General features: G+C 38.0%; 2 protein-coding genes across 7 annotated transcripts in view; one reads left to right on the top strand and one right to left on the bottom strand.

The window, feature by feature from the left end:
- Positions 1-4162, top strand: part of LOC106138583 (uncharacterized transmembrane protein DDB_G0289901) — a 429961-nt gene extending 425799 nt beyond the window's left edge. For 2 of the 6 annotated variants that reach the window (XM_060952684.1, XM_060952686.1), the window contains 5 exons: positions 79-420; positions 647-1030; positions 1427-1882; positions 2236-2529; positions 3108-4162. In XM_060952684.1, coding sequence (XP_060808667.1) covers positions 79-420; positions 647-1030; positions 1427-1882; positions 2236-2529; positions 3108-3698 — 2067 coding nt within the window. In that variant the 3' untranslated portion in view covers positions 3699-4162. The remainder of the gene's footprint in view (positions 1-78; positions 421-646; positions 1031-1426; positions 1883-2235; positions 2530-3107) is intronic. The other 4 variants (XM_060952685.1, XM_060952688.1, XM_060952687.1 and 1 more) reach the window with 4 other exon arrangements.
- A 1192-nt stretch (positions 4163-5354) lies between these two features.
- Positions 5355-25570, bottom strand: LOC106138569 (neuroblast differentiation-associated protein AHNAK). Its single transcript, XM_060952801.1, has 8 exons — positions 25435-25570; positions 19102-19283; positions 18016-18255; positions 15990-16247; positions 9156-15617; positions 7979-8641; positions 6962-7378; positions 5355-6067 (listed from the first exon to the last, which is right to left on the bottom strand). Exons 2-8 carry the CDS (start codon positions 19279-19281, stop codon positions 6020-6022), a joined length of 8268 nt encoding a protein of 2755 aa, XP_060808784.1. The 5' UTR covers positions 19282-19283; positions 25435-25570; the 3' UTR covers positions 5355-6019.
- Between the last annotated feature and the right edge of the window lie 974 nt (positions 25571-26544).

Below are 26544 nucleotides of genomic sequence, written 5' to 3'. Positions count from 1 at the left end.
TTTCATAAAGTTAAATAGGACATCCAATTTGAGTTAGATTCCCCTGCAAAGTGCAATCCAATTATCTCTTATTTACAGGAATGCGACTGGCCTGAGAATGCTGGTTGTGAATCAGGTAGCGGCGATGGAGATAACAGCAACAGCAGTGAAGGTGGAAACGGTGGTGAAGATAATGGAAATAGCAGTGAAAATGGTGGAAACAGCGGTGAAAACGGCGGAAACAGCAGCGAAAATGGAGGAAACAGCAGCGGTGATAATGGCAGCGGTGACGTAGACCTGCTGCCCAATGGTTGCCCAGCTGACTTCACAGTGGAACAGCTGCTGCCGAGCGCTGACTGCAGCAAGTATTACCAGTGCGTGCATGGCAATAAGGTTGAGAGACCGTGCGCTCCGGGAACTCACTTCAATCCCGCTATACAGGTAAAAATACTGTCTTTCATAAAGTTAAATAGGACATCCAATTTGGGTTAGATTACCCTGCCAAAAAATTCAAAAATTCAAATTCAAAATTTTTATTCATTATTAGATATAGGATACTTCATATCGCTTAATAATTGTCAAAACGTATGGTTTAACAACATTGGTTGACGTCAAATAAATAACTTACATACCTGCAAAGTGCAATCCCATTATCTCTTATTTCCAGGAATGCGACTGGCCTGAGAATGCTGGTTGTGAATCAGGTAGCGGTGACGGAAATGGTGATGGAGATAACAGCAACAGCAGTGAAGGTGGAAACGGTGGTGAAGATAATGGTAGTAGCAGTGAAAATGGTGGAAACGGCGGAAACAGCGGTGAAAACGGCGGAAACAGCGGTGAAAACGGCGGAAATAGCAGCGAAAATGGAGGAAACAGCAGCGGTGACAATGGCAGCGGTGACGTAGACCTGCTGCCCAATGGTTGCCCAGCTGACTTCACAGTGGAACAGCTGCTGCCGAGCGCTGACTGCAGCAAGTATTACCAGTGCGTGCACGGCAATAAGGTTGAGAGGCCATGCGCTCCTGGAACTCACTTCAACCCCGCCATTCAAGTGAGTAGAATCTATCTTTCTCGAACTACTAAAGATTTATCTATAATACAGTCTATTACGCGTCTAAAATAATTTCATCAAATGAAGACAGACCCAAAGAACTTCATCAATTCTATAAAGACTTTTTTTCATATAAAAATTTGATTTGTACTTATTAAGAACCCAAAATATAACAAATGTACCGAATAGGTCTCCGCTCAGCAAATGAAGTCACAGTATGAGCTACAACGCCGGGAATCCGCGGATGCATTTGACCTAATAAAAAAAATGAAAGTATACTCTGTGCATTAGTGAAACAATACACTGCCAAGACTACAGAGGCATTTAAAAAAACATTATTATGGTAACTTGCAGGAAAAAAATAAGTGAAAAAATTTAATTATAACTAAATTACAGGAATGCGACTGGCCTGAGAACGCTGGCTGTGAAGCTGGCAGTGGTGATGGAGGTAACGGTAACAGCGGCGAAAACGGCAGCAACAGTAGCGAAAGTGGAAACGGCGGAAACAGCGGCGAAAATGGTGGAAACAGCGGTGAAAATGGTGGAAACAGCGGTGAAAATGGTGGAAACAGCGGTGAAAATGGTGGAAACAGCGGCGAAAATGGTGGAAACAGCACTGAGAATGGTGGAAACAGTGGCGAAAATGGTGGAAACAGCGGTGAAAACGGCGGAAATAGCAGCGGTGATAATGGCAGTGGTGACGTAGACTTACTGCCCAATGGTTGCCCAGCTGACTTCACCGTGGAACAGCTGCTGCCGAGCGCTGACTGCAGCAAGTATTACCAGTGCGTGCATGGCAATAAGGTTGAGAGGCCGTGCGCTCCGGGAACCCACTTCAATCCCGCCATTCAAGTGAGTAGAATCTATCTTCTCATAGTTTTAAACATTTATTTATAATACAGTATATAACGAATCAATAATAATAATATCATCTGATGACGGTACACAGAAATAACGGCACATTTATTCTGAAGAACTGAATAATCTTATCAATCAATTCTATAAAGATTATTTGACACGTAAAACAATTTTGATTTGGACATATAAAGAACAAATATAGCTGACGCGTTTTACGTAACAAAAATTAAAAACTAAAAATACACTTTGTGCAGAAATATAAAAAGCCAGTGCCAAGACCACACAGGCATTTTGGTAACTTAAAGGAAATAAATAAGTGAAAAAATTTAATTATAACTAAATTACAGGAATGCGACTGGCCTGAGAACGCTGGCTGTGAAGCCGGCAATGGTGATGGAGGTAGCGGAAATGGTGGAAACAGCAGTGAAAACGGTGGAAACAGCGGCGAAAACGGTGGAAACAGCGGTGAAGGAGACAATGGAGGTGGTGAAGTAGATTTGCTTCCTAACGGCTGTCCAGCTGATTTCCATATCCATCAACTCTTACCAAGCGCTGACTGCAGTAAATTCTACCAATGCGTTCATGGCAATAAGGTTGAGCTTTTGTGTTCACCTGGTCTACACTTCAACCCCAAGCTGCAGGTAAGTTTTGAAAATCATAGAATAAAAATCAAATTAAGTGCACTAATATTTAATTATTTGTCATAAAAGACGACTAAGGGAATAGCTAATATACTTAGTATTTTACTTTAGCAACCTGTCACTATTTGAATCTCAATTTTATCATTAAGCCATACAGCTGAATGTGGCCTTTCAGTTTTCTATACCGTTGGCTCTGTCTACCCCGCAAGTAATAAAGACGTGATTTTATGCACACAATATTAACAATAAACATAGTAACAATATTTCGTCCAAAGCAGAAAGAATTTGGCGGAAGCCAACCATCAAAATCTCTCGATTTTAAAATATCAATATATCGATTTTTACTGTGCCGACCCCACGTAGAAAGTGGGAAAAGGTAACGACAAAGAAGAAGAATAAATCGATTTTTAAATATTTAGAGTTTAAAATCAAGACCGTTCTTAACATGATAAGAAAAAGCTTAAACAATAGATGCTGATTTTCATAACGTTTCATTTATTGTTGTAATGTTTTCTTAATTTTGTCAAACGAAACGTGTTCTACTTCATTTAGGTACATTAATAATTGAAATTATTCAGGTGTGCGACTGGCCCGCCGACGCTGGCTGTGAATCTGGCAGCGGCGACGGTGGTAACAGCGGCGAAAATGGCGGAAATAGCGGTGGAAACAGTGGCGAAGATGGAAATGGCGGTGAAGATGGTGGTAACAGCAGCGGAGGCAATGGAAACAGCGGTGAAGATGGCGGAAATGGTGGAAATAGCGGTGAAGATGGCGGTAACAGCAGCGGAGGCAATGGAAACAGCGGTGAAGATGGCGGTAACAGCAGCGGAGGCAATGGAAACAGCGGCGAAGATGGCGGAAATGGCGGAAACAGCGGTGAAGATGGCGGCAACAGCAGCGGAGGCAATGGAAACAGCGGTGAAAGCGCTGAGAATACTTGCGACCACAGATGTATGAAAGCCTGTAACATCCCGCCTTGGGCTCACGACGACTGCGACAAATTCTGCCGCTGCGACGATAGAAATGCTGTCGTAGTCACATGTCCTGAAGGCTTACATTTCAATGAAGCAATAGGCACATGTGACCTTATCGCTAATGTTGGTTGCACCAGGCGTTTCAGATTTAATTCTGGACCTTTAGCACATCTATATAAAGCTAAATTGCATTGAAATAGAAAGTAGACATAATAAGTAACATAGACCAAAGCAGTGAAACATAGTCTCACAGAATTTTTCAGTAACTACCTACCTACAATAACAATATTTTGTTACCTTAGACAACTTTGTTCATGACTCAATTTTGTGCATTTATCATAATATTGCAATTGAAGGTACTAATAGATAATAAATATTTAATTTTTAAAGTTGATCCATTTTTTTTAATTCCGTTCATTTTTACTTATTTCTAATTCGCATTGAAGTAACTGTTGTTACAAAGAGTAGGTTCGTTCAACTATAAAGTTATTAAGATTGAAATGTTGGCGCACCTCAAGGAGGTTCTTTGGGTCATCCAGATTTTATTATTAATATAAAATTAAGACACATCGATTGTATTTAACAAACAATGAATGTAGTTTACAGATTGTGCTATGATGTAACATATTTTTTACTGATGAAATAAATTATTGAATGTTTTTTTGTCATTTATTAAAATTGTAGCGTACTCTACCTATCACTTACGTAGAAAACCATTTAAAGTAAAGTCCAATCGTATACTTAACACCAACTTATATTATGAAAGAGAAATTAAGTTTATTATTAAGCCAAATAGCTGAACGTGGCCATTCAGTCTTTTCAAGACTGTTGGGTCTGTCTACCCCGCAAGGGATATAGACGTGACCATATGTATGTATGTAAATTAAGTTTATTTATTAATTTGATGATTGAAGAGGTTCTCTACGGGTTATCCGCTGGATTAATTAATACATAAGTACATACCATCACGCCTGTTTCCCATTGGGGTAGGCAGAGACTGTGGAATTCCACTTGCTACGATCCTCACAGACCTCTCCCGCTTCCTCTACACTCATTACTCTTTTCATGCATATTCGGCGATTACGGGTAGGTACTCCTAACATCTCTCTTTTTCAACATACATACATACGTATGGTCACGTCTATATCCCTTGAGGGGTAGACAGAGCCAACAGTCTTAAAAATACTGAATGGCCACGTTCAGCTATTTAGCTTAATGATAGACTTGAGATTCAAATAGTGACAGGTTGCTAGCCCATCGCCTAAAAATAATCCCAAGTTTGTAAGCCTATCCCTTAGTCGCCTTTTACGACATCCATGGGAAAGAGATGGAGTGGTCCTATTTTTTTGCCGGGAACCACACGGCAAACCCTTTTTCAAAACAGACGAAATGTGGTTCTTGAAAGTAATTAATTAATCTTCTTAAAATATCTAGGTACCTACCTTTCATCCTGGTAAAAACTATAGTTCTCGTTCTTGAGAAAACCTGTATTCGATTGCAGTAGGAACCAATATTTTTTCGTGTAATACAATAGACATCTTTTGGAATTAGAACGTGGCCTATAAGTCTTTTCAAGATTGCTGGCTCTGTCTACTCCGCGAGGGATAAAGAAGTGACTATGTGTATGTTTTGAGATTAAATGTGTGATATTAAAACAGGTTTGGAAGGCATTTAAAGAGAATTAAAAAACAATAGATTTGTAAAGGATGTTTTCATGAAAAAAAAGGATTGCGCATTTTAAGATAATCTTAACTACTGAAAAGAAAACTTATGTAAATTTTAATTACGAAGTATTTATTATACGTGTCACTTAGTTTAATCAGGTAGGTACTTATAATAAAAACAATAACGTATCGAATACAGTTTAATATATACAATTATGTTGTTATTAACAGAATAAAATATTATACATTACGAGTAGTTACTGCAATTAGCAAATATGTCTGAATAAAATTTTAAAAACGATCGATAAAACGACATGATACATGTAGTTTTAAATAGATATGTCAAACAAAAGAGTTTGTTTCATGATAAGCTGTTAAAGTAATCTCTAAACAGTAGAATTACCAGCTTTTTTCAACTCAATCTATGGCTCTACTAAACTTCGGAGTTCTAATAATATAAGCTACAAGCTGTGCCCGCGACTTCGTCCGCGTGGAATAGTTATTTGGGCATCATTGAAGCCCTCAACGATGAATAATTTTCCCCGTTTTTTTTCCACATTTTCCATTATTTCTTTGCTCCTTATAGTTGCAGCGTGATGGTATATAGCCTAAAGTCTTCCTCGATAAATGGTCTATTAAAAGCAAAAATAATTTTTCAATTCGAATCAGTAGTTTCTGAGATTTGCGCGTTCGAACAAACAAACTCTTCAGCTTAATAATATTAGTATAGATAAGCTTATGTATTTCAGAAGTTCAAATAAACCCAGGTCTTTAAATCCCTAATAGCCGAATAGATATTTTATAAGTAACGATGCTTATGACTGTTTACTGTGAATATTCTTCTGTTTGATATTATGCTGAACTTGCTGTGCATCCGCTGTCAGAGATGATAACGCATTGCTGTAAGAGGAAAAGAAGATTGTGAGAAAGTATTTAAATAAATATAAATGCAAGCCGACTAAAAAAACAAAAGAGGCCGTGGAAAAATGGCACAATTACGAAAACTTGGTCCTCGAAAAATAAAAAATTATTTACTTTTAGCCAAAAATAAATAGAATTATTTGAGAAAGATAAATAGATATCAGGTATATCTGAAGTCTCCTAAACTATAACAAAGGCTGATGCTTTCAAGAACATATTTTTCAGATATAGACAATTTGAAGATTCATACTGTATTTTCACACACAGACACATGAGTTTCAAAGCAAGATTGAAAATTAGTAAAATGCTAGCCCATCATCACCCAAAAAAAAACCCAGATTTATAAAGACTTAAAAATACAAAAAGATAAAAAAAAATAGTTTTGCCTATTTGGCGCAGCGGTAGTACGCTTGTCTGTGACACCGGAGGTTTCGAATCCCGGCTAGGGCATGATGAGTAAAGAACTTTTTCTAATTGGTCTTGGATATTTATCTATATAAGTATTTCTTATCTATAAAATATAGTATCGTTGAGTTAGTATCTCGTAACACAAGTCTCGAACTTACTTCGAGACTAACTCAATCAGTGTGATTTGTCCCGTATATATCTTATATATTTAAACGAGCAATTCTTGTATATATATAATCAGGATCTCGGAAACGGCTCCAACGATTTTCATGAAAGTTACAGATTAGGGGCTTTTCGGCTCAAGGAATCGATTTATCAAGGTCCTAGGTTCGAGAAAAGCTCGCAAGATATATAAACATTTCAAAAACCGCGTTTTAAGAAACTATATCAGCGCCATCTCTGGTTGACCGAGCAAAGCTCGGTCAGGTACCAACCAGGTACTTTATATTTATTTATACAACTTACACTTTGTTCTGGGTCGAACTCAAACCCTGGCTGGCACTGCAATAGTATCTCCATCCCGTTCGCACACAGATAGAAAGCATCACATTGAGTCGGATGCGGTACATGACCAATCACACCTTCGAGACAAACTGGACCTTGTGTTGTTAACTCATTTGATTCCGTTGTTATCAATTTGATTGTTGTTCCGAATTCTTCAGTTGTTTTTACTGTAATAACTTCTGTTGTTGGTGTAAGTTCTTCAGTTGTAACATCTGCATTACTCTGATCAGTTGTTGCTGCGTTGGTCACATCATTTTCAGTGTTAATTTCCGTTGTTGTGGTTGATTCTCCTGTTATAGTTTCTTCTGTTAAGTATTCTGGAGTAGTTGTTGCATTTAAGCTAAGAGTACAGCCACCTTCAACTATAAGTACACATGTCTGTAAAAGAGAACGCCGTTTAGGTTAAAAACACGGCACCGATACAAAAAAGGAATATATATTTTTTTCTTTTTTCAATATTAAATCTCATAAATATATAAATCTCCCGTGAACAATGTATTCTCCCGTCCACATTCTATTCTAAGTATAATTTAATATTGTGAAGTTGACGTTTGTTGAAGAAAATGCTGCAGTGCAGTTTGTTACCGCTTCTTCTGCACTGACGCCTTGGAAGCGGCAGTAAACTTAGTTTTTAAGTAATTTATTTGACGTCAACCAAGTTGTTAAACCATACGACAATTATTAAGCGATATAATAATATCCTATAATAATGAATAAAAAATTTTGAATTTTGAATTTGAATTTTGAATAGGACACTCCATCTCTTTCCCATAGATGTCGTAAAAGGCGGATAGGGATAAGCTTACAAACTCGGGATTCTTTTTAAGGCGATGGGCTAGCAACCTGTCACTATTTGAATTTCAATTCTATCATCAAGCCAAAAAGCTGAACGTCATAATCTTTTGAAGACTGCCTACTGACTGTCTTCCCCGCAAGGGATATAGACGTGATTATAGGTATGTATGTAATATTACTTACACTGGCAACAGGGTCGAACTCGAAGCCAGCTTGACAGAATAATTGCATTTCCATTCCATTTACGCACAGATAAAATGAATCACACAGTTCTGGGTGCGGGACATGTCCCAACATGTCTGGAGGACAAATAGTCGGTCCTGTGGTAGGTTCAGTTGAAATTTCCGTCGTTGAAAAATCTGTAGTTTGTGCCGTACTTATTATTTCCGCTGTGGCACTCTCAATGGTAGTGGTATCAGGTTCAGTTTCAACATTTTCAGTTGTCATTTGTTCAACAGTTGTTGGGTTTGTTGTACCATCAGTTGTTGTTAGTGATTCAGTTGTAACAGGTACATTTGTTGATGTCAAAGTCTCTAAAGGTAACTCAGTTGTTGTGATTTGATTCGTTGTTGGTGTTTCGTAAGTTGTGACTATTTCAGGAGTTATTGTTTCAACTGTCGTTGCTTCTGCGGTGGTTAAATCTTCTGTTACATTTGGTTCAGTCGTTTCTAGAAGCTCTGTGTTTGTCACTACATGTACAGTGGTGATATCTGTTTCTGTCACTACATTTGCCGTAGTAGCGGGATCGGTGGTAAGATTTTCAGTGATATTATCTTCAGTAGTGACATCCGTTTGGGTTGTTACTGAACCGAGGGTACACCCACCTTCAGATATTAAGACACATGACTAAAAAAAATAAAATTAACAGAGATTAGATTATTATTATATTTATTAGACAGAGCCGTGGGCGTACTGTTGTTAATTTTGATAACTATTTGACACAGAAGTAGGACTTGACCTTCAAGCGAAATATTGACGTACAAGCTAACATTTATGCCGTGTGGTTTCCAGCACTATAGAATAGAACCAATATTTGCAATGGATGTCGCAAAAGGCGACTAAGGGATAGGTTTAAAACCTGGGATTTCTCTTGCAGGCGGTGGGCTAGCAACCTGAATTTTGATCTCAATTCCATCATAAAGCCATTAAGCTGAACGTGGCCTATCAGTCTTTCAATTCAATTCAAAATCATTATTTGCATTTCATAAAGTACATCGTTGAATTACAGTTACTGCTGCGGTACTGCGCTTTGCAGGACTGTTGGCGCTATCAACCCAGCAAGGGATATAGAAGTGACCATATATTCTTTTAATTCTACGTTTTATTACTGAAGATAAAAGAGACTCCCTATTATACTTACATCAACAGTAGCATCGAATTCAAATCCATCTTGACAAAACAGTTGCATTTCCACTCCGTTTGCGCACAGATAAAAAGAATCACATTGAGTTGGGTGTGGAAAATAGCCGATTACACCTGGAAGGCAAACAAAGTCATCTATCGTTGTTAAAGTTTTTGTCGTTGAAGAAATATCATCGGTGTTATTTTCTGTTAAACCATCCGTTGATTTTGAAGTGATTTCTGATGTGGTCTCATCATTGGTTGTAGCTTTTTCTGTAGTGGGTTTTATTTCTTCCGTTGTTGCATTATCTAAATCGTTAGTAGTTCCTCCGTTTGTTGTTTCTGTAAGCTCATCAGTTGCTGTTGTTAGTTTTGTAGTGGTTGGTAGTGTTGTGTGTACTTCTGATGGTGTTGATTCATCAGGAATCTCCTCTGTGATTGGGTCATCTGTGATTGGCAGATCTGTGCTTACTCCTTCTGTATCTGGTACTGCTGTTGTCACATCAATATCTGGTGCTGCTGTTGTCACATCAATATCTGGTGCTGCTGTTGTCACATCAATATCTGATGCTGCTGTTGTCACATCAATATCTGGTGCTGCTGTTGTCACATCAATATCTGGTGCTGCTGTTGTCACATCAATATCTGATTCTGTTGTTGAAACATCAATATCTGGTGCTGCTGTTGTCACATCAATATCTGGTACTGCTGTTGTCACATCAATATCTGGTGCTGCTGTTGTCACATCAATATCTGGTGCTGCTGTTGTCACATCAATATCTGGTGCTGCTGTTGTCACATCAATATCTGGTGCTGCTGTTGTCACATCAATATCTGATTCTGTTGTTGAAACATCAATATCTGGTGCTGCTGTTGTCACATCAATATCTGGTGCTGCTGTTGTCACATCAATATCTGATGCTGCTGTTGTCACATCAATATCTGGTGCTGCTGTTGTCACATCAATATCTGGTGCTGCTGTTGTCACATCAATATCTGATTCTGTTGTTGAAACATCAATATCTGGTGCTGCTGTTGTCACATCAATATCTGGTGCTGCTGTTGTCACATCAATATCTGGTGCTGCTGTTGTCACATCAATATCTGGTGCTGCTGTTGTCACATCAATATCTGGTGCTGCTGTTGTCACATCAATATCTGGTGCTGCTGTTGTCACATCAATATCTGGTGCTGCTGTTGTCACATCAATATCTGGTGCTGCTGTTGTCACATAAATATCTGGTACTGTTGTTGAAACATCAATATCTGGTGCTGCTGTTGTCACATCAATATCTGTTGCTGCTGTTGTCACATCAATATCTGGTGCTGCTGTTGTCACATCAATATCTGGTGCTGCTGTTGTCACATAAATATCTGGTACTGTTGTTGAAACATCAATATCTGGTGCTGCTGTTGTCACATCAATATCTGGTGCTGCTGTTGTCACATCAATATCTGGTGCTGCTGTTGTCACATCAATATCTGGTACTGCTGTTGTCACATCGATATCTGGTACTGTTGTTGAAACATCAATATCTGGTACTGTTGTGGTCACGTCAATATCTGGTACTGCTGTTGTCACATCTATTGCAGATTCTGTTGTTGAAACATCAATACCTGGTGCTGCTGTTGTCACATCAATATCTGGTGCTGCTGTTGTCACATCAATATCTGGTGCTGCTGTTGTCACATCAATATCTGGTGCTGCTGTTGTCACATCAATATCTGGTGCTGCTGTTGTCACATCAATATCTGGTGCTGCTGTTGTCACATCAATATCTGGTGCTGCTGTTGTCACATCAATATCTGGTACTGCTGTTGTCACATCTATTGCAGATTCTGTTGTTGAAACATCAATATCTGGTACTGCTGTTGTCACATCTATATCTGGTACTGCTGTTGTCACATCAATATCTGGTACTGTTGTTGTTACATCAATATCTGATTCTGTTGTTGAAACATCAATATCTGGTACTGCTGTTGTCACATCAATATCTGGTACTGTTGTTGTTACGTCAATGTCTGATTCTGTTGTTGAAACATCAATATCTGGTACTGTTGTTGTTACATCAATATCTGATTCTGTTGTTGAAACATCAATATCTGGTACTGCTGTTGTCACATCAATATCTGCTGCTGCTGTTGTCACATCAATATCTGGTGCTGCTGTTGTCACATCAATATCTGGTGCTACTGTTGTCACATCAATATCTGGTGCTGCTGTTGTCACATCAATATCTGGTGCTGCTGTTGTCACATCAATATCTGGTGCTACTGTTGTCACATCAATATCTGGTACTGCTGTTGTCACATCAATATCTGGTACTGCTGTTGTCACATCAATATCTGGTACTGCTGTTGTCACATCAATATCTGGTGCTGCTGTTGTCACATCAATATCTGGTGCTGCTGTTGTCACATCAATATCTGGTGCTGTTGTTGTCACATCAATATCTGGTGCTGCTGTTGTCACATCAATATCTGGTACTGTTGTTGTCACATCTATTGCAGATTCTGTTGTTGAAACATCAATACCTGGTGCTGCTGTTGTCACATCAATATCTGGTGCTGCTGTTGTCACATCAATATCTGGTGCTGCTGTTGTCACATCAATATCTGGTGCTGCTGTTGTCACATCAATATCTGGTGCTGCTGTTGTCACATCAATATCTGGTGCTGCTGTTGTCACATCAATATCTGGTGCTGCTGTTGTCACATCAATATCTGGTACTGCTGTTGTCACATCTATTGCAGATTCTGTTGTTGAAACATCAATATCTGGTACTGCTGTTGTCACATCTATATCTGGTACTGCTGTTGTCACATCAATATCTGGTACTGTTGTTGTTACATCAATATCTGATTCTGTTGTTGAAACATCAATATCTGGTACTGCTGTTGTCACATCAATATCTGGTACTGTTGTTGTTACGTCAATGTCTGATTCTGTTGTTGAAACATCAATATCTGGTACTGTTGTTGTTACATCAATATCTGATTCTGTTGTTGAAACATCAATATCTGGTACTGCTGTTGTCACATCAATATCTGGTACTGCTGTTGTCACATCAATATCTGGTGCTGCTGTTGTCACATCAATATCTGGTGCTGTTGTTGTCACATCAATATCTGGTGCTGCTGTTGTCACATCAATATCTGGTACTGTTGTTGTCACGTCAATGTCTGATTCTGTTGTTGTCACATCAATATCTGGTGCTGCTGTTGTCACATCAATATCTGGTGCTGCTGTTGTCACATCAATATCTGGTGCTGTTGTTGTCACATCAATATCTGGTGCTGCTGTTGTCACATCAATATCTGGTACTGTTGTTGTCACATCAATATCTGGTACTGTTGTTGTCACGTCAATGTCTGATTCTGTTGTTGAAACATCAATATCTGGTGCTGCTGTTGTCACATCAATATCTGGTGCTGCTGTTGTCACATCAATATCTGGTACTGCTGTTGTCACATCAATATCTGGTGCTGCTGTTGTCACATCAATATTTGTTGTTGCTGTTGTTAAATCAATATCTGGTACTGCTGTTGTTACATCTATTGCAGATTCTGTTGTTGAAACATCAATATCTGGTGCTGCTGTTGTCACATCAATATCTGATTCTGCTGTTGTCACATCAATATCTGGTGCTGCTGTTGTCACATCAATATCTGGTGCTGCTGTTGTCACATCAATATCTGGTACTGCTGTTGTCACATCAATATCTGGTACTGCTGTTGTCACATCTATTGCAGATTCTGTTGTTGAAACATCAATATCTGGTACTGCTGTTGTCACATCTATATCTGGTACTGCTGTTGTCACATCAATATCTGGTACTGTTGTTGTTACATCAATATCTGATTCTGTTGTTGAAACATCAATATCTGGTACTGCTGTTGTCACATCAATATCTGGTACTGTTGTTGTTACGTCAATGTCTGATTCTGTTGTTGAAACATCAATATCTGGTACTGTTGTTGTTACATCAATATCTGATTCTGTTGTTGAAACATCAATATCTGGTACTGCTGTTGTCACATCAATATCTGCTGCTGCTGTTGTCACATCAATATCTGGTGCTGCTGTTGTCACATCAATATCTGGTGCTACTGTTGTCACATCAATATCTGGTGCTGCTGTTGTCACATCAATATCTGGTGCTGCTGTTGTCACATCAATATCTGGTGCTACTGTTGTCACATCAATATCTGGTACTGCTGTTGTCACATCAATATCTGGTACTGCTGTTGTCACATCAATATCTGGTACTGCTGTTGTCACATCAATATCTGGTGCTGCTGTTGTCACATCAATATCTGGTGCTGCTGTTGTCACATCAATATCTGGTGCTGTTGTTGTCACATCAATATCTGGTGCTGCTGTTGTCACATCAATATCTGGTACTGTTGTTGTCACGTCAATGTCTGATTCTGTTGTTGTCACATCAATATCTGGTGCTGCTGTTGTCACATCAATATCTGGTGCTGCTGTTGTCACATCAATATCTGGTACTGTTGTTGTCACGTCAATGTCTGATTCTGTTGTTGTCACATCAATATCTGGTGCTGCTGTTGTCACGTCAATGTCTGATTCTGTTGTTGTCACATCAATATCTGGTGCTGCTGTTGTCACATCAATATCTGGTACTGTTGTTGTCACATCAATATCTGGTGCTGCTGTTGTCACATCAATATCTGGTGCTGCTGTTGTCACATCAATATCTGGTGCTGCTGTTGTCACATCAATATCTGGTACTGCTGTTGTCACATCAATATCTGGTGCTGCTGTTGTCACATCAATATCTGGTACTGTTGTTGTCACATCAATATCTGGTACTGTTGTTGTCACGTCAATGTCTGATTCTGTTGTTGAAACATCAATATCTGGTGCTGCTGTTGTCACATCAATATCTGGTGCTGCTGTTGTCACATCAATATCTGGTACTGCTGTTGTCACATCAATATCTGGTGCTGCTGTTGTCACATCAATATTTGTTGTTGCTGTTGTTAAATCAATATCTGGTACTGCTGTTGTTACATCTATTGCAGATTCTGTTGTTGAAACATCAATATCTGGTGCTGCTGTTGTCACATCAATATCTGATTCTGCTGTTGTCACATCAATATCTGGTGCTGCTGTTGTCACATCAATATCTGGTGCTGCTGTTGTCACATCAATATCTGGTGCTGCTGTTGTCACATCAATATCTGGTGCTGCTGTTGTCACATCAATATCTGGTGCTGCTGTTGTCACATCAATATCTGGTACTGCTGTTGTCACGTCAATTGCAGATTCTGTTGTTGAAACATCAATATTTGTAGCTGCTGTTGTCAAATCAATATCTGGTACTGCTGTTGTCACGTCAATTGCAGATTCTGTTGTTGAAACATCAATATTTGTTGTTGCTGTTGTTAAATCAATATCTGGTACTGCTGTTGTCACGTCAATTGCAGATTCTGTTGTTGAAACATCAATATCTGGTGCTGCTGTTGTCACGTCAATTGCAGATTCTGTTGTTGAAACACCAATATCTAGTGCTGCTGTTGTCACGTCAATTGCAGATTCTGTTGTTGAAACATCAATATCTGGTGCTGCTGTTGTCACGTCAATTGCAGATTCTGTTGTTGAAACATCAATATCTGGTGCGGCTGTTGTCACGTCAATTGCAGATTCTGTTGTTGAAACATCAATATCTGGTGCTGCTGTTGTCACGTCAATTGCAGATTCTGTTGTTGAAACATCAATATCTGGTGCTGCTGTTGTCACGTCAATTGCAGATTCTGTTGTTGAAACATGAATATCTGGTGCTGCTGTTGTCACGTCAATTGCAGATTCTGTTGTTGAAACATAAATATCTGGTGCTGCTGTTGTCACGTCAATTGCAGATTCTGTTGTTGAAACATCAATATCTGGTGCGGCTGTTGTCACGTCAATTGCAGATTCTGTTGTTGAAACATAAATATCTGGTGCTGCTGTTGTCACGTCAATTGCAGATTCTGTTGTTGAAACATCAATATCTGGTGCTGCTGTTGTCACGTCAATTGCAGATTCTGTTGTTGAAACATCAATATCTGGTGCTGCTGTTGTCATATCTATTGCAGATTCGGTCGTTGATAACTCTGCTGGATATTCTGTTGTTGATGGCTCATCTGTGATAATTGGTCCATTAGTTTCAGGTCTATCTATTGGACCTTCTGTTATATCGGTGATAAGGTCATCTGTTTTACCATCCGTAACATCTGTAATTGGTCCATTATTTACATCTGTAGTAGGTTCATAAGTTAAAGTTTCTTCTGTGTTTTGTCCATTAGTAAAATCAGTAGTAGGGTTATACGTTGAAGGTTTATTAGTGATTGGTTCATTAGTATCTGGTTCATCTGTGATTGGTCCATTGGTCCCACTTACAACTTCTGTAGTGACCTCTTCTGGAGTGACATCTGGTTTCGGCTTACAGTCGATTTGGTAAGACCAATCGCACACCTGTCAATAATACAAAAAACACATAAATAACATATGAATCTGCCTTTTTAAGGCTAGACAGAACAAACAGTTTAACTGTACGGCTTAATGATGGAGTTGAGATTCAAATAAGTTTAGAATCTCATGTTTATAATCGTTTCCCTTGATTGACGTTTACGCTCTTTATTTTTCTTCACACACTATGTTTTTTCTAGGCACCAGACTAGAACGGAGTACTTTTTCAATATAGGTAATATATAGTATATAGATAATATATTTACTTTTTTATGTTCTTAACTTTTAACTTGGACTTGTGATGACACAATAAATTATATTGATTTTATTCTTTCTTTTTTCTATTCTCAAAATTATTAAATAATACCGTAATCTTACCTGTATTTCTGGGTTGAAATACAATCCATCCGGGCAAATCCTCTCTTGTTTTTCCCCAAAATTGCAGTAATAAAACTTGCTACAATCGCTTTCATGAGCTAAAAGTAAATGTATAGTGTAATTTTGAGGACATCCGTTTGGCAACAACTGATTATCTGTGGAGGAGTTGTATTCCGTTGTTGATTCAGTTGTTGTTGTCTTAGTTGTTGTTGTTGTTGGTACATTTTGACAGTCAACCGCTGATGGCCAATCGCATACCTATAATATGAAAGCGTTGTTTTAATAAAATAAAACATGATTAAATCTATATTTTGTTGCAATTTAATTTTCAACAAAAGATGAATAGTACATACATACATACATATAATCACGTCTGTATCCATTGCGAATTAGACAGAGCCAACAGTCTTGAAAAGACTGATAGGCCACGTTTAGCCGTTTGGCTAAATACAATTGAGATTCAAATAGTGACAGGTTGCTAGCCAATCGCCTAAAAGAAGAATCTCAAGTTTAAAAGACTATACCTTTTACGACATCCATAGAGTAGAGATGGAGTGATTCTATTCTTTTTTTATTGGTGCCGGGAACCACCCGGCACTTATAATTATTTTATGAATTGAAAATTAATCGGTGACCACGCATCATTGTAACATGATTTGAAACGTCCAAGATAAAATAAAGGTAAATTACGTGCGCGTTTAATACCTGTATTATTTATAACTACTATAATTTAAGTTCAAGGATTAGGTTATCATTCAGTGATAGGTCATAAATAATTTTACTAAGGGGAAGCACCCATTAAGACCGTCATAAATAATTTATTGATTAGCTAGTCATCAGTGCCGTGTGGTTCCCGGCACGTATAGAAAAGAGAATGGGACCACTTTATCCCTTTCCCATGGATGTTGTAAAAAGCGACTAAGGGATAGGCTTTTAAACTGGGGATTCGTCTTTTAGACGATGGGCTCTCACTATTTAAATCTCAATTCTTTTAAGCCAAACAGCCAAACGTGGCCAATCCGTCTATTATATAGACTATGTGTAGTGACTATCTGTATGTTATATGCAGTTACTAATCAGTAAATAAAAGAGATGTCATAAATATAGATAAATCCTCTTATGAACCATAAAAAAACATGCGATTAAATGATAGTGCAATGAGAATACCTACAATATCGCACCTGCAATCACTTTGTCTACACTAATATTATGAATACAAAAGGTTTTAGAGATACATGCATACATACAAACATATAATCACGTCTCTATCCCTTGCGAGGTAGCACTTGATTTATATGGCATTCATAATATGAGCAGGAATTAGAAAGCAGGTCGTCTTTAGTCCCGATTGCATCCTCACCACTCTGGAGATGAGCCCGGGGTATGCTTTCGACCATGGATCCTGGATTGGGTGAGTTAGGTTTTTACACGAAGCGACTCCCGTCTGACCTCCGAAACCATTGCAGGGGAACCAAACCCGTATTGGATCGATCATGGTTACACATCCAGTTGCCTGAATGTGCAGGTTTCCTCACGATGTTTACCCTCACTGTAGGAGCATCGATTAGTATTCAAACTAATGTACATTACTTCGAAAATAGTCATTGGTACATGGCCGAGGTGGGATTCGAACCTGTGCCTTTCTGCGCATCACGCATTTTAACCGGGCACCTTACCTATTCGACCACCGACGGTCTAAAAGGTTTTTACCTTTTAGACATATGTATTTATATCCTTTTGGATATAAATATGTATGCAATAAGTATGGTTCCCGGCACAAATACAAAAAAGAATAGGACCGCTCCATCCCTTTCCCATGGATGTTGTAAAAGGCGACTAAGGGATAGGCTTACGAACTTGGGATTATTTTTGTGAACCTGTCACTATTTGAATCTCAATTCTGTCAGTGAGCCAAATAGCTGAACGTGGCCATTCGGTCTTTTCAAGGCTGTTGACTCTGTTTACTACGCAAGGGATATAGACGTGACCATATGTATGCAATAAGTATTTATAAAGAATAATTTACCTCTAATACAGGATTGAAATACTGATAAGGACCGCAAGATCTCTCAACTTTCTGTCCAAAGTTACAGTAGTAAAACTTACTACAATCATTTTCGTGAGACAATAATTTGTGTATGCTAAAATCTTTTGGACAGCCGTTGGGCAAAATTGGCGCGTCTGTTGTTGAATCAGTTGTTTCCGTTTTTTCAGTTGTTGTTGTTGTTGTTGTTTGACAGTTAACTTGCGAAGCCCAGTTGCAGACCTGAAATATTATGAAGAAATAATTGATTACTTTATCATACTAATATAATAAACTTAGGGTTCTTCTTTTAAGCGAGATATATTTATATATAAATGATCTTCAACCATGTACATGCAACCTGTCACTATTTCATTCAGTCAGTCTTTCAAGACTGTTGGCTTTGTATATACCGCAAGGAATGTAGACGTGACTATATGTAGGTATGTAATATACAACAATTATTATTAACAAGAAAGAGTGAAAGAGGCATGATTTTATGTATGTATGTATGTATAATATGTATTATTAACAATGCGGATATAAAGTATTTAAATCACTAATTATATGAACAGAAACAAAAATATTTTAATACTTGAGTCAGTGGTATTAAATCAGCTTAACAATTGACGTCGGATTATTCGTATTTAAATGAAAATCGATTCAGCGTCTTCACTACATAGTATAAAACAAAGTCGCTATTTTAGTCTGTTGGTCTGTATGCTTAAATCTTTAAAATTACGCAACGGATTTTGATGCGGTTTTTTTTAACAGGTAGAGTGATTCAAGAGGAAGCTTTTTATGTATAATAACATTTATAATTTTGCACCCGTGTGAAGCCGGGGCGGGTCGCTAGTTTATAATGAAAATCGATTCAACGTCTTTTGTTATATGCATGAATGAATACCGCCGTAAAGTACCCGAAACCGCCGAGCTTGCATGAAGAGAGTTATGAATGTGGATGAAGCAAAGGAAGTATGCAGGGATCGTGGCAAGTGGAAAGAGGTAGTCTCTGCCTACCCCTCCGGGAAAGAGGCGTGATTTTATGTATGTATGTATGTATGAATGAATAATGATCGTTCTATTTACCTGCAGTACAGGGTCAAACAGTAATCCACCAGAACACGATCTTAGAAGTTTTTCACCAAAATTGCAGACATAATATTTGCCACAGTCACTTTCATGAGGTAGAAACTGAACGTTGTTGGAACAACTGTTTGCGACGGCAGCGGATAATGATGTTACCGTCAACAAGGCGATAATTAGCATTTCTGCAAATAAACATACATATAGTCACGTCTATATCCCCTGCGGGGCAGACAGAGTGAACAGTCTTGAATAGAATGAAAGGCCACGTTCAGCTGTTTGGCTTAATGACAGAATTGAGATTTAAATAGTGACAGGTTGCTAGTCTGTCGCCTAAAAGAAGAATCCCAAGTTTATAAGCCCATCCCTTAGTCGCTTTTTACGACATCCACGGGAAAGAAACGGAGTGGTCCTATTCTTTCTTTTCTAATGGTGACGGAAACCACACGGCAATCATAATCAAATCACATCATCGACAAACTATTCAATTATCGTTTGATAAAACAAATTTGTGACGTGATTCACTCGTGTTTGATTTTTAGATATAGTATCGTAACATCTACAATTCTTATCATTTTTACTAGTAGTAGTTCCAAGTTATGGAGATAACTAGCAAATAATACCCAGTACATACATACATACATACACGGAACTAGTACTTTGGAATGAATCCAATCGCTATAAAGCCCGCCATACACTCGAGACTTGTCTTTTGGTGTGTACATAATATTTTTTTTGTTTCATATTTGAGTTTCTTTATTTTTCTTTGTCTGCTTGTGTCATGGACCTTATAATAAAATTTGTATCTGTATCAGTTATCAGGTCCGGCCGGCAGGTTGTGCAGGAACAGACTTAAAACTACACCCTACATACATAATATATTAATATATATATTTTTATAATTTGATTATTTATTATATTTAAATTAACCTATTTATATATATACAATGCAGCAATGTGATAATATTTTTTTATCCGAAACCTTCTGCTCTGCTGAGGGATCTGGTGACTCAAGTTTTGTTTCCTGTGATTCTACAATGACCTTGGGGGCTTTTGTTGATAATACATTCCACAATTTTCCATATAATTTTAATGTGTGTCATATCAATGCACAAAGCATTCCTGCGCATTACACAGACTTCATTGAAACGTTTTCTTCCGTGCACCTTGGCGCAATTCTTGTGTCCGAAACCTGGTTGAAACCAAATTTACCTTCGACTAGCTATTCGCTACCTGGCTTTATCTTAATACGAAACGATCGTGTCGGATCCCGGGGAGGCGGTGTTGCCATTTATTTAAGAAGTGATATACATTACCGTGTGCTCGCTATGTCACCTTCTGAATACACCGCCAGCAGCGAATATATATTTCTCGAGGTCTCGTTTAAGGGAGTCGGAGCCGCTTTGGGAGTATTCTATTGCCCCTCTTCACATATTAATTATTTCAGTGCTTTTGAATCTCTCCTTGAGTCGGTTTCTCCAGATTACACACACCATCTGATCCTAGGAGATTTCAATACGTGTCTGATGAAGGATGACTCCAGGGCCAAAAAGCTGCGGGGTATTGTCAAGTCGGTCAATTTCTCAATCTTACCATCCGGTTCAACACACTTCACAGAACATGGTCCCTCCTTGCTTGACTTGATCATTACCTCTTCAGCTGGTCTTGTTGCCAATCATGGTCAAGCGCCCGCTCCTGAATTCTCTCATCACGATCTTATTTACGTTTCCTATAAAATTAAAGTTCCAAGACCAAAACCAACCATAATGAAACTCCGTTGCCTTTCCAAAATAAATAAAGATGCTCTTACATCTGATGCAGCTAGGATAGATTGGTCTCCGGTTTTGTCGGCTAATGCAGTGGATGAAAAAATTGCTAGTTTTAATAATGAAGTATTAACACTGTACGATAAACATGCTCCCGTACGTGCCATCAAAATAAAGCGCCCTCCTGCACCATGGATCACGGAGGCGGTACGTATCGCCATGAGAAAACGAAATCGTGTTTTTAGAAAGTTTAAACGGGATCGTACTAACGAAAATTGGTGCTTATATAAGGCTGCAAGGAATCTCTGCAATAGATTTTGTAGAAATGCAAAACGCCAATATTTCTCCGACAACATAGAAAATGTTTCTCCAGCTAATATGTGGAAATTTCTTAATTCTCAGGGTATAGGTAAAGTACAGAAATCATGTTCAAAATTCCCTTTCACTTTGAATGAGCTTAACAATCATTTTTCCTCAGTTCCTCTTTTAGATGAAAATACAAAATTAGCTTCGATCTCTTCCATTCTTGCTTTGCCTTCTCCCGACGGTAGGCCATTTGAATTCTCAGCTGTCACTGAAGACGACGTATACAAAATCATTCATTCCATCTCCTCTAATGCCGTTGGTCCAGATCAAATAAGTCGTGTGATGTTAATTCCAATCCTCTCTTATATCCTCCCTATCATCACCCATATTATTAATAACAGTTTCTCAGAAAATCGCTTTCCTCTATCATGGCTTATGGCCTATGTACGCCCTCTCCCAAAAATCCCAGATCCAACTAATTTGAATGAAGTACGTCCTATCTCCATACTTTCATTCTTATCGAAGGTTCTAGAAGCATCTGCCTTTAACCAGTTATCAAAACATCTACTTGATAACCACCTTTTAAACAAATATCAATCTGGTTTTAGGCCGGCGCATAGTACCACCACTGCACTTCTTCGAGTTACAGAAGACATTAGAACGGGCATGGAACATAAACAAGTCACAATTTTAGTATTAATAGACTTTAGTAACGCATTTAATACTGTTGACATTGATATCCTTTTAGCCACCCTTTCCCGTTGCAACGTCTCTTCTTCAGTGATTTCTTGGTTCTCCAGTTATCTTCATGGACGCCGGCAACAGGTTCGTAACGGTACGGATGAATCAGACTGGTGCGAATTGAAAGCTGGCGTCCCACAAGGCGGTATTTTGTCTCCTATTTTGTTCTCAGTTTTCATAAACTTGCTTTCATTATATATTAACTGTTTCTATCATTTCTATGCTGACGACTTGCAGCTTTATGTACAGACGAATATTGATAACATGGAACAGGCCATTGATTTGCTGAATCATAACTTAAATAGAGTTCTAGACTGGTCTAATCGATTTGGCATTTCTGTTAATGTTAAAAAGTGTCAGGCTATAGTAGTTGGCAGTTTCTATCAGATTAATAATATTGACATTAACACCTTGCCACCGCTGATCTTTGACGGAACTATTATTGAATTTAGTACGACGGTTAAAAACCTTGGCCTACATATTGATACCAACTTACATTGGGATTCACACGTTGTTGCAACCAGTCGGAAAGTTTACAGTGTTCTGCATTATCTGCAACGCTTAAAACATTTTCTTCCAACAAAGACGAAGATTATGCTTACCCAAGCACTTCTTCTGCCTATAATTGATTATGCTGATGTGTGTTATCTGGATTTAACTGAAGAGCATCTCAACAAATTAGAACGTCTTCTAAACAATTGTATTAGGTTTATATTCTGCCTTCGGAAGTACGATCATATTTCTGAATACCGTTCTCAGCTAATTTGGCTCCCCATCCGTAACCGTAGAAATCTTCACATTTTATGTCAGCTCTATACCATTCTCAATAATCAGCTTGCCCCAGACTATCTTAAAAAAGACTTCCAACTATTAAGTTCTACTCACGAAAAAATCCTTCGTTCTTCAAATAAGTTAACTCTTGCTATCCCTTTTCACCGTACAGGTATTGCCTCCAATTCTTTCGCTGTTATGGCTGTTAGGCTCTGGAATTCACTTCCCGAGTCCATCAGGACATCCCCAAGTCGTTCTAGTTTCAAATCGCGGGTAAACGGGTTTTTCCTGAGTCGCGAGGGTATTTAATATCGCCTTTTCACTCATTTCGGTAATCGCTGCACCTATTTATTTATGTATATTGTTTATCTATTGTAGTTTTTATGTATGTATATTGTTTATCTATTGTATTTTTTATGTATGTATATTATAATTATTTTATTTTATATTTTGTGTAGGTATAAATATATTTATTTAGTTTAACCCCACATGAAGTTCTCTGTAAGACCCAATGGTTGACTGGTAGATAATGCTTCTAGCATTAAGTCCGCCAATTGTGCTATACATTTGTATCTTGTGCAATGAAGTTTAAATAAATAAATAAATAAATAGTATACCTAATTATTTTACCTTACTGAACACTGAGATGTGAATGAATGAATGAAAATTTTTAAAAATAAAATAATCACACAATGTAGTACATAAACACAAAAAGTATCTACATGCATACATATAATCACGTCTATATCCCTTGCGGGGTAGACACAGGCAGCAGTCTTGAAAATACTGATAGGCCACGTTCAGCTGTTTGGCTTAATGACAGAATTGAGATTCATATAGTGACAGTTGCTAGCCCATCGCCTTAAAAAAGATTCCTAAGTATGTAAGCCTATCTCTTAGTCGTCTTTTACGACTTACGGTAACTCTCTGGAAAGGTTGTCATTAATAGAGATAGATAAAATAGTGTCATTAATATAGAGATAGATAAAATAGTGTCATTAATAGAAAAGGGAATGCTTAGATGGTTTGGTCATCTGGAGAGGATGAATGAAAGTAGGTTGACTAAGCAAATATACAAGGTGAGTGTGAATAGAACCTTTGAATGGGAAGGCCTATATTTATTTTTATATTTTTTTATTTTTATTTTTATTTATTTATATGATTGTAACATTGACCAAATCAGGGACATGCTGGCAAAAGGTCAGGTCAAGAGTACGGTCAGGTCCTCTTACCCGAAACCGCCGAGCTTGCATGAAGAGAGTTATGAATGTGGATCAAACGAAATAAGTATGCAGGGATCGTGAGGTTGGAAAGACATAGTCTCTGCCTACCCCTCCGGGAAAATTTTATGTATGTACGTATGTCGTATAGCGCAAACCCGACTCGCACTTGGCTGTTTTTTTTTTCAATATGTTATGAACACGCGAAATTCTAGAAAATATAATAATTTTAGATCTAATACACAGATTACATTATCTTTAAATTGTAATTAGCAAAACATATGTAGGTAGCTATTTGATTAGGCATATAGGTACCTATGTATCTATACTAACATAATAAAGCTGAAGAGTTTGTTTGTTTGTTTGAACGCGCTAATCTCAGGAACGGCTGGAAAATGTGAAAAAAAAACGGGGAAAATTATTCCTCTTTGAGGGCTTCAATGATGCCAAAAATAACAATTCCACGCGGACGAAGTCGCGGGCACAGCTGGTTTGTAATATAGCTTAACATAAACACATTGTACTGTCTTTTAGATAACAGCGCCGTGTGGTTCCCAGCACCAAGAGAAAAAGAGAAGGACCACTGCGTCTCTTTCACACGAATGTCGTAAAAGGCGACTAAGGCGACAAGGCTTGTAAACTTGGGATTCTTCTTTTAGGCGATAGGTTAGCAACCTGTCACTATTTGAATCACAATTCTATCATTTAGCCAAACAGATGAACGAGGCCTGTCAGTTTTTAAAGACTGTTGGCTCTGTCTACCCCGCAAGGGATGTAGACGTGATTATATGTATGTATGTATGTTTAGATAACATACATATACATGTACATACATATACATATCTATACATGCATTAAATTCAAATTATTTTTTTTTAATTATTATTATGGTTCATTTCAACATATTGTCATATCTTTTTTGATTTCACAACATTGGTTGACGTCAAGTTTACTGCCGCTTCCAAAGCGTCAGTGCAGAAGAAGCGGTAACAAACTGCACTGCAGCGTTTCCTTCAATAACGTCAACTTCACAATTGTCCAAACTTCGAATAGATAATGAATAGATATGGTCAAAAGTACCCGAAACCGCCGAGCTTGCATGAAGAGAGTTATGAATGTGGATGAAGCGAAGGAAATATCCAGAGATCGTGGCAAGTGGAAAGAGGTAGTCTCTGCCTACCCCTCCGGGAAAGAGGCGTGATTTTATGTATGTATGTAGAATAGATATATGGACAAGGGAATAACATTGCTATGATTAATTTATTATACCGAATTTTAATAATTAATCACGTCTATAGCCCTCACGGGGATGGCAGTGCCTCACGAAGACTGAAAGGCCACCTTCAGCAGTTTGTCATATGAGATTCTTCTTTTAGGCGATGGGCTAGCAACCTGTCACAATTTGAATCTCAATTCCATCATTATGCCAATAATCTGAACGCGGCCTAAAAGTATTTTCAAGACTGTTGGCTCTGTCTACCCCGCAAGGTATATAGACGTGAATATATGTATGTATTTATGTAATTACTTACTTTTACTAATTAATTAAGCCTCATATTTACACAACCACTTTCCAATATATCTACAACACTTTTAACATGATAAATCAATTAATGTATTTATCAAACATTATCTAAATTCCTACTGATTAATACACTTAAGTTATGATTCTTAATTGAATCTTGTCTTGAATTATTTTATCTATTAAATCATCAATTTTGACGGTAGTTCGCTTGTCTGTGACAACAGAGGTCCCGGGTTCGAATCCCGGTCAGGCCATGATGAGAAACGCACTATTTCTGATTGACCTGGGTCTTGGATGTTCATCTATATAAGTATTTATTATAAAATATAGTATCGTTGAGTTAGTATCTCGTTACACAAATCTCGAACTTACTTCCAAGCTAACTCAATCTGTGTAATTTGTCACATATAGTAAGTATATATAGTATTTATTTATCAATCATCCTTAGGACTTAGGATAATTTAGATAAGGATGATGGTTGAATCCTCACCTCTCTGGAGAGGAGCCCGGGGTGTGCTTTTGACCGTGGATCCTGGATTGGGTGAGTCAGGTTTTTACACGAAGCGACTCCCGTCTGACCTCCGCAACCTTTGCAGGGGAACCTAACTCATATTGGATCATGGTTACACATCCAGTTACCTGAATAGCTCCAAAATACCTCCCCCCTATAATGCAATAGATGAATCAGCTTTTTTTTGTGAACTTTTACAGTGATCGACTTCGCGGCCAAAAGCTAGTCTCATTAAAATTAATCAATTACAATCGTAATCATTTAATCTTTGTAATCCAATCCAGCGTTTCCTAGATATTGTCATTAAAATAATGCATTTTATCACTCCTTTATCCCTTACGAGGTAGACAGAGCCAAGAATATCGAAAATCCTGGATGACCATATTTTCACCCTATTGATGGAATGGATTCAAACAGTGACAGGTTGCTAGCCCATCGCTTAAAAGAAGAATCCCAAGTTTATAAGCCCATTCCTTCACCTTTTACGACATCCATGGGAAATAGATGGAGCGGTCCTATTCTTTTTTCTATTGGTGCCGGGAACCACACGGCACTATTCATTTCATTATATGTTACTATAATACGAAAACAAAAAGGTGGTAAAAA

This window comes from Amyelois transitella, chromosome 29 (genome assembly GCF_032362555.1).
Source record: "Amyelois transitella isolate CPQ chromosome 29, ilAmyTran1.1, whole genome shotgun sequence".
Classification (NCBI taxonomy): Eukaryota; Metazoa; Arthropoda; class Insecta; order Lepidoptera; family Pyralidae; genus Amyelois; species Amyelois transitella.
The sequence above is the reverse complement of the archived record's forward strand: the minus strand, read 5'-3'. Positions and strand labels throughout refer to the sequence as shown.

What these genes read in the sequence shown, in the direction of transcription:
- LOC106138569 (XM_060952801.1), bottom strand. Translation starts at nt 19,281, where the DNA reads ATGCTAATTATCGCCTTGTTGACGGTAACATCATTATCCGCTGCCGTC. An exon ending in ATTTCAATCCTGTATTAGAG is followed by an intron (nt 16,248 to 18,015) that starts GTAAATTATTCT and finishes TTCATATTATAG; the next exon opens with GTATGCGATTGGCCATCAGC. An exon ending in AATTCGATGCTACTGTTGAT is followed by an intron (nt 8,642 to 9,155) that starts GTAAGTATAATA and finishes TATTTTTTTTAG; the next exon opens with TCATGTGTCTTAATATCTGA.